Raw genomic sequence first — 10,306 nt, 5'->3', positions numbered from 1 at the left:
AAGAAGGGTTTAAGAGATGCACCTTAATTTAAGAATGTTACATTGGTGCTCAAAGGCTTGCCTCTAGCCCCATAAAGCTTGGGTCTTTGGACTCACAAGACCTCATACAATCCAGATCTGAGGTTTCAACCTCAAGATATGCTCAAGGGACTTAATAACACAAGATAGATGGGGAAAAGCCTTAGAACTCCTCAAACTAAGATCTCACAAGAAAGATGATCAAGATAGCATCTTTTTACCTTAAACAGAAGCTATCCTCTGAGAACCTCTAGATCTAAACGTCCCTCCTTGCTCCAAGCCTTGATACTTTCCTCTTCTTCTCTCAAGGTGCACCAAAATGCTCAAGATAGCCTCTCCTTCTCACACAACAAGCTAAAACTCGATTAGGGTTCTTCACAATGCTCAAGGGTGATAAGGGAGTCAGAAATGAGGGCTTAAGGCCCTTTAAATAGGCACAAACCCGAAAATTTAGGGTTTCCTCGCACAACACCAACTCGGCGAGTCGGCTCTCTGACTCGTCGAGTTGGTCCTTAAACCCACGTGACCAATCCGATTCTACTTGACGAGTTCGGCATACAACTCGTCGAGTCACTCATTAAATCCCAAAAATAAATATATAAATATTATACCTGAGAATCGGGATGTTACAATTCTCCCCCACTAGAATCAGACTTCGTCCTCGAAATCATGCTCCAAACACAACTCTGGATACTGCTCGCACATCTCGGACTCCGGCTGCCAAGTCCATTCAGATCCCCTGCGGTGCTCCCACTACACCTTAACGAGTCGAACCTCTTTGTTCCTCAAGGTCTTAACCTTCTGGTCCAAAATTGCTATTGGTTTCTCAATTTAATTCAGGCTAGCATCAACCTGAATGTCCTCTAATGGTACCACTGCTGTCTCATCGGTCACACACTTCCTCAACTAAGACACATGGAAGGTATTATGAATTTGGCTCAACTCTGCAGGTAGCTCCAACCGGTAAGCTACCTTCCCCACTCTGACAGACACTCTAAAAGGACCAATAAATCTGGGACCTAACTTTCCTCGCTTCCTAAATCGGATCACCCCTTTCCATGGGGATACCTTCAGGAGGACAAAATCTCCAACCTGGAACTCAAGCTCAGATCGTCGCCGGTTTGTATAACTCTTCTGGCGAGTCTACGCTGTCAGTAACCTCTGTCTAACCTGTTGAATCTTCTCAGACGTCTAAAGCACTATCTCAGTGCTACCCATATGAAGGGTTTTGAGCATTTTAACACTCCTATGGTGTACATGCAACCCTATAAACCTTGGATCTATGTTTTACTAAGATACATGCAAATTTGATTTTTTTTCCAAGGTTCTTATCCTAACTAGCATGACATGGGGAACTTGAACATAAAAGCTATTAGAATAACATACCTTTGTTGTTGCTTGAATTCCTTAAGAACTTTGTGAGCCTAGCACCCCAAATGTGATGCCTCAAATGTTTCACACAACGCTAAAACTCTTTGAATAACTTGAGAGAAGTACATTATCACTCAAAATCGGCTAGCACTCCTTGTTCTTTTCTATGTACCAATTTTGCTAACCTATGGGGTCTTTATATAGTGTGTCACAAGTAGGATTACACCATGTAAACCCTAATTGACATGGCTTTTCATTTCCTCCATGATCCATCGGTTTTAACCTCCATGGAGCATCCATGGAGCACCCTATGGGTTTTAACCCAATTCAACAAACCATGGATCTTAGCCTACTATATAAGAATTGATGATTTACAAAATCAATCCCCATATATTTAATTAGTCTCTTTTTAATCACAAAATTAATTCCAAATTAATTCTTGATCAATACTAATTAAATAATATGATTTCATATTAATATATTATAACTTATAATATATTAACAAATCATAAGTTTCATTCTTCTCATATTGTCTATCCAATTATCATGATGCCATGCAACCCAAATGGACCATGCCGACCGGGTCAAATACATACCAGAAATAGTTATGGACTTAGACACGTTATCCAACACTCTCCCACTTGGAAAAATCTAATAACTATAACTGCAAGTATGACTTCAGGAACCGATCAGCAATCGTAGCTCTTTCAAAGTCTCGTTTCCATCGGAGGTGTGTGCAAGCGCCTCAATGGATCGATTCGGTTTTACACGATTAAAGAAAACTAGTGTTTTACTGTCTGTTTTCTTAAAACTATTGTATCTTTTGCATGCGTTTTGGACGTTCTTTATATTTTCGGAAACATGGGAACATGTACTATAAGGTTTTAATGTTTGCTTCGCTCATAACTGCTTAATACAAATTTTTAGTTTTTCAGACACAATAACTAGTGTTGTTGTGTTGCAGACGCATTAACGCTCTCACTGCTTTTACCTGTGTGGTAGTATGTACGTGATGAGTTGGGTCTTTATTGTTGATTCTTGTTTTATCTGAATTGAATTGCTGATAACTTTGGGATTTGCTGAGAATCAGTAGGGTTGCTGTAACCCCTGAAACGTGCTGTTAATCCACAACGTGTGCTGTTAGCCCACTGGGATTGTTGATAATCCACAAGATTGTTGATAACTCATAGTTGTTTATTATGTTGTGTTGTATGGATCTTTTAGGAGGGAGTCACTAAGCTTTATGCTTACAATTATGGATTAAATATATTTCAAGTACCTCTAATGATCGCGTGAAGACGAAGACATGACTGTACACTCCGACTTGCAAATCTTTTTATGATTTTTCACATTTTGATACTCTGATTTTGGGATGACTGTATTGATACAACTAAGATTTTTTTTGGTTTTTATGGTACTTGAGATTTTTGCTAAGTTAAAAATGAAAACTTTGTTGAAAAATTTTGGTTGTTGCAAATTTACATTTTAAGATAAATGAGTTGTCACTGGGTTGACCTGTTTATTTAGTTCACAACCCAACCTATTATACAAGTTTGTTACACTTGGGTTAATCCATTTAAAATCAAATAAATTAACTAAATATTACACCATTTAAATTAGTTCCATGTTGTCGGTGCTAAGAAAAAGGATGAGAATTAGGATTGCATTTTTTTAACATAAATAATAATACAATATTATAATTTATAAATTAATACTTTGATTAATACATGGATATATTCAAATAATTACTGAATTAAATATATATTAAGGTTAAATGGGCTAGCATGTTAATAACGGGTTGATAATTTTTACCCAACTCAACCTATTTAATTAAATGGGTTAAGCGGTTTACCCTTTTAACTTAAATAGGTTGAAAATCTCAACTAAACCCGCTAGTTTTGGGTTGGGTTTGGTTCGATTTAACGTTTTTGGTCAATTTTTGCTCGCTATAATGCTATTATCAAAACGAAGACAAGAAACACATGATTCTACTTCCAATACGAGCCACGTATAAGAACATCTTATTAATGATTTGTCCCATATAGAATGTCATGCGAGTAAAACCTGAAGAAATTTATCATAATGACTAAATGTATATAAAAACAACAAAAACTTATTTTGCAAAAAAAACATATATTAATGAATAAATATGTACAAAATGAAAACTTAACATAGAGTAGTTAGTCAGTCATAATAATTGAATGTGTAAAAAACAATAAGTTTAAATGCTTATTTTATAAGAAAAACAACAAAAAGTAAACGTATATATAGCGAAAACCATGTTAATCTATTAAGTATTAAGTCATTTTCCTAAAAAAAATATAGCGTAAAAAAATTTAACAAACTTATTTACCCAAAAATATTATCTAATAAATTCGTATTATAAATGTTTTAAGTTTGTAAAAAACCAATGAAATATTATTAAGTTAATTGTATTATTTTAGTTAGTTATCATTGACTTAATTTTTTATGGAGACTTGAGACATCTAATCCAACATTTTGGAGATCTAAAAAATGATGTGGTTGGTAGTTGCTACTTGGTATTGGCATTCGCACTTGCTGGACTGGACCATGTCGGATCCCTGTGATGTGTCCAAAGAGGGACAAAGTCCGCTCACCCCAACCCTACGCCCACCCCACCCCACCCCACCCCCACCTCTCCCAAACCCCAAATCTCTGTAATTTTAACTCTACAATTTTATTCCAACCAAGTAGCGTTTGTTTCGATCCAATTTTCCTCATCACCATCGGTCTTCTCTCACTGCTTTGTAAGAACTCTCTATCTCTATCTCTATCTCTATCTCTATCTATATCCATATTCCTATCTATATCATATTATCAATTCCAATCTCGTCTTCACTACACGCATGCCTTGTTCTTGTTTAAAAACGGGATTCACGCTTAATTTTAGGGTTTTTAAAGTGACACCGGTTGTATAAATTTATGTTTTCCAATCTCGTATCTGTATACAATCGTGATTTACACTTAATTTAATTTTTTTTTTTTGTTTACTTATGTTCAATAATAGATTTCATTTCCATTGTTATTTGATATCTCTAATTGGTGATCGACGTCTGTGGTAGTTTGAATTTAAATTTCATCTCTTGTAAGAAAGAGATAGTCTTAGTATACTTAGACTTCGATGACAAAAGGCCACTATTGAACTTTAACATTGATTTGAAATCTCAAAAGGACTTCAAGTTAGATTGATAATATAATTTGAACTACATATATAAATCGATGCTGCATTAAGTTTGTAACAGCTTGCTAGATTTGAACTTAAACTATCAATGCCTGTTACTTATTATGCTTTGAACAGAGAGTGGGTATTTTTGGATATTATGCTAAATGTCTATTTGGAGATGTATTTCACTGTCTATACTTTGGATTTTGGAAGAAAGTGGATCATTGTATAGGTTGGTGAATCCTATTCCTGATTTGCTACAGTTTATATTTACAGGTCTATTTGTTAATGTGAAATCAGTTTTCAAAGACTGATGACAGAAAGCAATAGAACTTGATTTGCTTTATCTTGTTTAGAAACTGGCTTATGCTTATCATTACATAATCAATGGCTCGGAAAGGAAACCAACAGAAGAATGGGTTGGATGGAAGCACATCAAACCACAAAAAAGGAGGTCTCCAATCAGGAACTGCAATGCCAAATAAAAAGGGAAAGGGAAATGCAAGCAACTTGAAAGATGCGAAAAGGGAAGAACTTTCAAACGATACCCCACCAAACATATCTGTGACAGATTCCCTTCACAAGAAAAAAACAAACAAATCTGGTAGACATATTAAAGTAGAGACTCAGGGTACAGCTGGAACATCTTCTGTAGAACAATTAGAGCCTCGTGATGTTACTGAAGATTGCAGTGCTGACATGGCAACAACTGGAAGTTCTTGTTTGGAAGAAGAAAAATGGTCATCAGCTAATGGTATAAATGGATCAAAGAATCGAAAAAGTAATTCTGCTCACTCTTTAAATGGATTAGATGAAGATGGTTTACGTGAAAGTGTCGAGCTTCCGGAAACATTGGGTGTTAAATACTTGAAGACATTTGTGTTGTCTGTGTCACAGGCATCAACAGAATGGTTTGAAAGACACAAGCCATTGTTTGATATTTTAGTAACCAAAATATTAATCTCTCGTGAGTATGTTAGAATGAAAATCAAGTATGCTTACCCAATTGTGTTGAAGTGGCTTACACATTTCTTCAACATATTGCTTCTTCTTTCAATGGTTTGGTTGGATTGTGTCCTTAGAGGTATAGACTCTGTTATACGCATGGGGACAACATCATTTTTCACGGTTATTTGGTGCAGCATCTTTTCAGTGGTTGCAATGATTGGAATGCTTAAGTTTATTACTGTTGGGGTAAGTTTACTTTATCTTTTTTCAGCTTCTTTATGGTTTTGTTTGGTATGATGGAATTGGCAAAGGAATGGAATGGTTCTGAAATTTTTTTAGAGAGTTGTCATTAAAGTTTAAATAAGAAAAGTTCATTCCATTCCTAGAGGCCATTCAAAAGTGATCATGGAATGTAATGACTCATTCCATTCCATCCAACCAAACTATGATTTATTAATGTGGTTTGTTCAGAACAATGTACTCTGGCTCATTTGATAATTGACTTTCATGTTTTTTTACAGGCCATAGTTGCTTTAGTAGCACTTTTTGTAGGGTTCACAATTGGTCTTCTGTTGCTTGCTGTTTCCGGGGTTGTTTTCTTGTGGTTGTATGGAAGCTTTTGGACAACCTTAGCTGTCCTCCTTTTTGGAGGTGAGTCCTTTTAACTATTCAATTGGTGTCTGGTTCGCATAATGTCCCTGAAGGAAATGGAATCTGTCAAAGGAGTTGGAATCCAAGGGAATTGGAATGGAATTCAATAGCACAAGTCTTTTAGCAAAAAAAAAAAAAAAAAGAGAATGTAATTGAATTCCATCCACCCACCCACCTCTAGGAATGTAGAGATCCCTCAGACATGGGTTTTGAAGGAATTTCCCAGGATTCAATTCCGTTGGTTTGGCAACCAAACGTGCCATGGAATGGAATTCGAGATTCCAATTCCTTCAGATTCTTTGAACCAAACATGCCCATTGGACATGTTTAACTTTAACCTTCTTTTTGTGTGGAATAGCTGATATATATATATATATATATATATATATATATATATATATATATATATATATATATATATATATTGGTTTTGTTATTGATGTTATTCTTCTTTAATATGCAGGAATGGCATTCATGTTTAGCCATGAGCGTCTTGCACTGCTAATAATGACTGTGTATTCTGTATATAGTGCATGGACACTGGTTGGGTGGCTTGGTATTATTGTGGCTTTGAATTTATCATTTTTCTCAAGTGATGCTCTTATATTCTTCTTGAGAAATAACATGAATGAACAAAGAAGATCCAACAGTGTCCCTGAACAAAATGGACCCGGTGTTTTCAATGGTGAAGAAGCACGTGCTTCATTTATGGATGGTGGGACCCACACCCACCCCCACCCCCCAGCTGACCGGAGCCCAGGGGTTCCTTCAACCAGTGGGTCTGATGACTTAACATCTGAAGATGAAGTTGTTCGATTGTTAAACTCTGTTGATCACTATTCAGCTTTTGGATTGTCTAGATTTCAAGAAATAGATGCGTTGTTTCTCAAGCGAGAATACAGAAAAAAGGTTTTTAATTTTTAATTTCATTTCAAAGATGGGTATTCTGACTATAAGAGAAAAGAATGAATAAGAATATAAGATGATGTGTTTATACTTTTCTTTTGTTTATTTGATTTTGATTCCAGGCGATGTTGGTACATCCTGATAAAAATATGGGTAATGAAAAAGCTGCAGAAGCTTTTAAGAAACTTCAAAATGGATATGAGGTACCCTTTTGTTGTTTCCTACTTCTGTCTTTTTATCTTGGTGCATGTGAATGCCTAAGCCTAACTATGGTGCAAATTTTTTGTTTATATCAAGGTTTTGCTAGATACCTCTAAACGAAAAGCATATGATGATGAATTGAGAAGAGAAGATCTTCTGAATTATTTCCGTAGATTTCAAAATGCTTCTCCCAAGGTTTGATTATTATTTATTTCTCTTTTACTTTTGCATGGGTTGTTTCACTCAAGATTCAACCATCATATTATACAGCTTGTTATTGTCATATTTTTCTCTATTGTAGAATGTAGGCCCCTAATGTTTGAAAGAGTGAAGGTTTTTAGCATGTAGTTCACTCTCCATAGAAAAAAAGAAAGAAACAAATAGAAGTTAATGTCACTTGCTCTTCTTCCAGGAGTCCAATAGGAGCAAGTTTTATTGTACACATAGTTTAAGAGTAGCCTTTGATTTAGTCATGCATCAACAGAAGTTAAGAGCACAACCCTAAAACACCCTTTAATAAGACAAAATGTAGAGAACTTATTGTGGACCTCAATCAATTTCACCTGAATTTTGTAATGATTGCTGATGGGGAAATAGGTAAACATGGATTGGAATGTTTTTCAAAAAAAAAAAGGAAATGTTTTATTTTTGTTTGTAACAAAATTTTATGATATCAATCAGAACAAACGAAATGGATTATTTGGATCTGCATTTGGGCGCACAGAGGTTCATGTGGATGATCCTTTGGGAGAGTCAAGGAGAATTGCATGCCAAAAGTGCAACAGTTTTCATATGTGGTTTTACACCAAAAAGACCAAATCTAGAGCCAGATCCTGCCAGGTATCATATATATTTTTTTATAATCATCCACAAAAGTAAAAATAAACCCTTCGGATAAAACATTAGGGTTAAATGCATGAAGTAGCAATTTACTTTCTATTTTTTTAAATAATATCATAGCATCGTGCTTTTGTTTTTCTTATTATAGCAATGTACTTTGAAAAATCAACCAATTTATAGTAATTGGTAACCACCTACATGTATCTGTCATTCCATTATTTGTTTTGATGACATGGTGATGGTGGACAGACAGACATCCTATGTGGACAATGATATGGCATAAAAACCTATCATCTTGTGCCATGTCATTATGTTTCAAATTAGCAGGTTCATCATTGCTAAAACTGGTATTATTTTTTTTGAAATACAATGAACTTGTAAAAAAAACTGGAAGCATCAAAGTACAAGGCTGTAAAAGAATGAAAGTACGATGCTATAATAAATAAAAAATGGGAAGTACATTTATATATATGTTTTCCTTTAGCCCAATAATCAAATATCCTTATAAAGTTGCAACTGGAAGCCTTGAAGAAGCTAAGCTAAATTACTTGAATCTTAATTTTTTTCTTTTTGTAACATTGAAGGACTGTAAAGACTTTCATCCAGCGAAAGATGGGGATGGGTGGGTTGAACAATCATCGCAACCGCTCCTTTTTGGAATGTTCCAGAAGGTATGTGACTGTGAGCATCATAGGTGTTTTTATTTTTACTTATTTTAATAATATTTATGGAAAATAATATGCAGGTAGATTCCCCTCGTGCTTATGTTTGTGCAGACAGCAAGATATATGATGCCACTGAATGGTATATCTGTCAGGTATATTTTTTTTCTTCTTCAATTAAGTTTTATAGAATGTTTTCAGAAGGAATCATAATCTTCAACGTGTAAGAAATGGAATGGAATTCAATAGTACCAATTAAAATTGTATTTACATATAAATATATTTTTTACGTTTATTGTTAAAAAAAAATTGAAAGTAGAATGCTTGAATTGGGTAGTGTGGTGAAAGTAGGAAAAAATAGTTAGAAGGAAATGAAAGTAATAGAATATGTGTGGGATTGCAGGGAATGAGATGTCCAGCAAACACCCACAAACCAAGCTTCCATGTGAACACAAGTGTAATGTCAAAGCACAGCAACAACACCAAAGGAGGAGCAAGCTCTAGTCGCAATGGGAATGGGAATGGGAATGGAATGCCAAATATGGAGGAAAGCATGACGGAAGAGGAATTCATGGAGTGGTTACAAAACGCAGTTCAATCAGGGATGTTTGACAGTTTTGCAGCCAATGCTTCAGATACCACCCCTACCCCTAAAACCAATGCTCCTCCTGGTAACAACAGTAATAATAGCAGTAAAAGAAAGAAGAAAGGTAAGAAATGGTAATAATAATAATAAATAATAATAAATCATGTATATGGATTATGTAACTCCTCTCCTTTATTAATGAAATGGGAAAAATGATCTTCTGAGTCTGAGTCATAGGTAATAGTTTTTGCCTTTTTGTTTTTTTTTTTTCAACATTTAACAATTGTAATACTTGGAAAATAGATTCCAAAAGTCAATGTCCAGTGAGTTGAGTTTCTATTACGCTGCTTTAGTTAATTAATTAACATCCTGGATTTCAAACACATTCAGCCCAGACCCAAATTATAAAAAAGATAAGTGCTCCACTTCTATAATGTATTTGGAAGAAATTGGAATTCAAATAAATGTCTTTGGAAGGAATTGGAAAGCTGAATAATTTCTCATATTATAATTTATTTATAGTGAAGGTATTTTGGTCTTTTAATACAATTAATGAAATCCGAGGACATGTCCTCATATGTTTTAAAAATTGAGTTTTTAGTTGAACACTGGTTGGTCAAACCCAGTTCAAACGCGATAAGTTGATGGCTGATCGCTATTCAATCCACGTTAGAATGGGCCTGTGTTAATAACAACACACAGGTTAAGTGAAATCCAAGTCAAATATACCAATTCAATCGATTTATGACACCGGTTAAAGTTCAACCTAACCTGGTATTTGGAGAAATCATATCCCGTCTCAAATTGACATAAAACATATGATACTTAAACCATTCCCCTCTCCGGTTCAAATTGGTTTTTAAAACATTAGATATACGAGTTTGTGGAGTAATTTAGGAGTACTCTTTGTATTAGCTTTCTTTTTACTATTATGACCAA

At 34.8% G+C, this 10,306-nt stretch overlaps 1 protein-coding gene across 2 annotated transcripts; it reads left to right on the top strand.

Annotated features, from left to right (window-relative positions):
- The first annotated feature begins 4,002 nt into the window (after window positions 1-4,002).
- On the top strand, window positions 4,003-9,594 carry LOC111914182 (uncharacterized). Of its 2 annotated transcripts, none has more exons than XM_023909940.3 (10): window positions 4,003-4,157; window positions 4,850-5,767; window positions 6,043-6,172; window positions 6,636-7,081; window positions 7,201-7,281; window positions 7,376-7,474; window positions 7,961-8,119; window positions 8,704-8,790; window positions 8,865-8,936; window positions 9,185-9,594. In XM_023909940.3, the coding sequence occupies exons 2-10, from the start codon at window positions 4,961-4,963 to the stop codon at window positions 9,503-9,505; spliced, it is 2,202 nt and encodes a 733-aa protein (XP_023765708.1). In that variant the 5' UTR covers window positions 4,003-4,157; window positions 4,850-4,960; the 3' UTR covers window positions 9,506-9,594. The 2 variants fall into 2 exon arrangements, with proteins under 2 accessions (XP_023765708.1, XP_023765709.1); XM_023909941.3 differs by having other exon boundaries at window positions 4,022-4,157; window positions 4,837-5,767.
- The last annotated feature ends 712 nt before the right edge of the window (window positions 9,595-10,306 follow it).

The sequence above is a fragment of the Lactuca sativa genome, chromosome 6 (genome assembly GCF_002870075.4).
Source record: "Lactuca sativa cultivar Salinas chromosome 6, Lsat_Salinas_v11, whole genome shotgun sequence".
NCBI lineage: Eukaryota > Viridiplantae > Streptophyta > Magnoliopsida > Asterales > Asteraceae > Lactuca > Lactuca sativa.
Note: the sequence above shows the minus strand (reverse complement) of the source record. Positions and strands in the feature narration are given on the sequence as shown.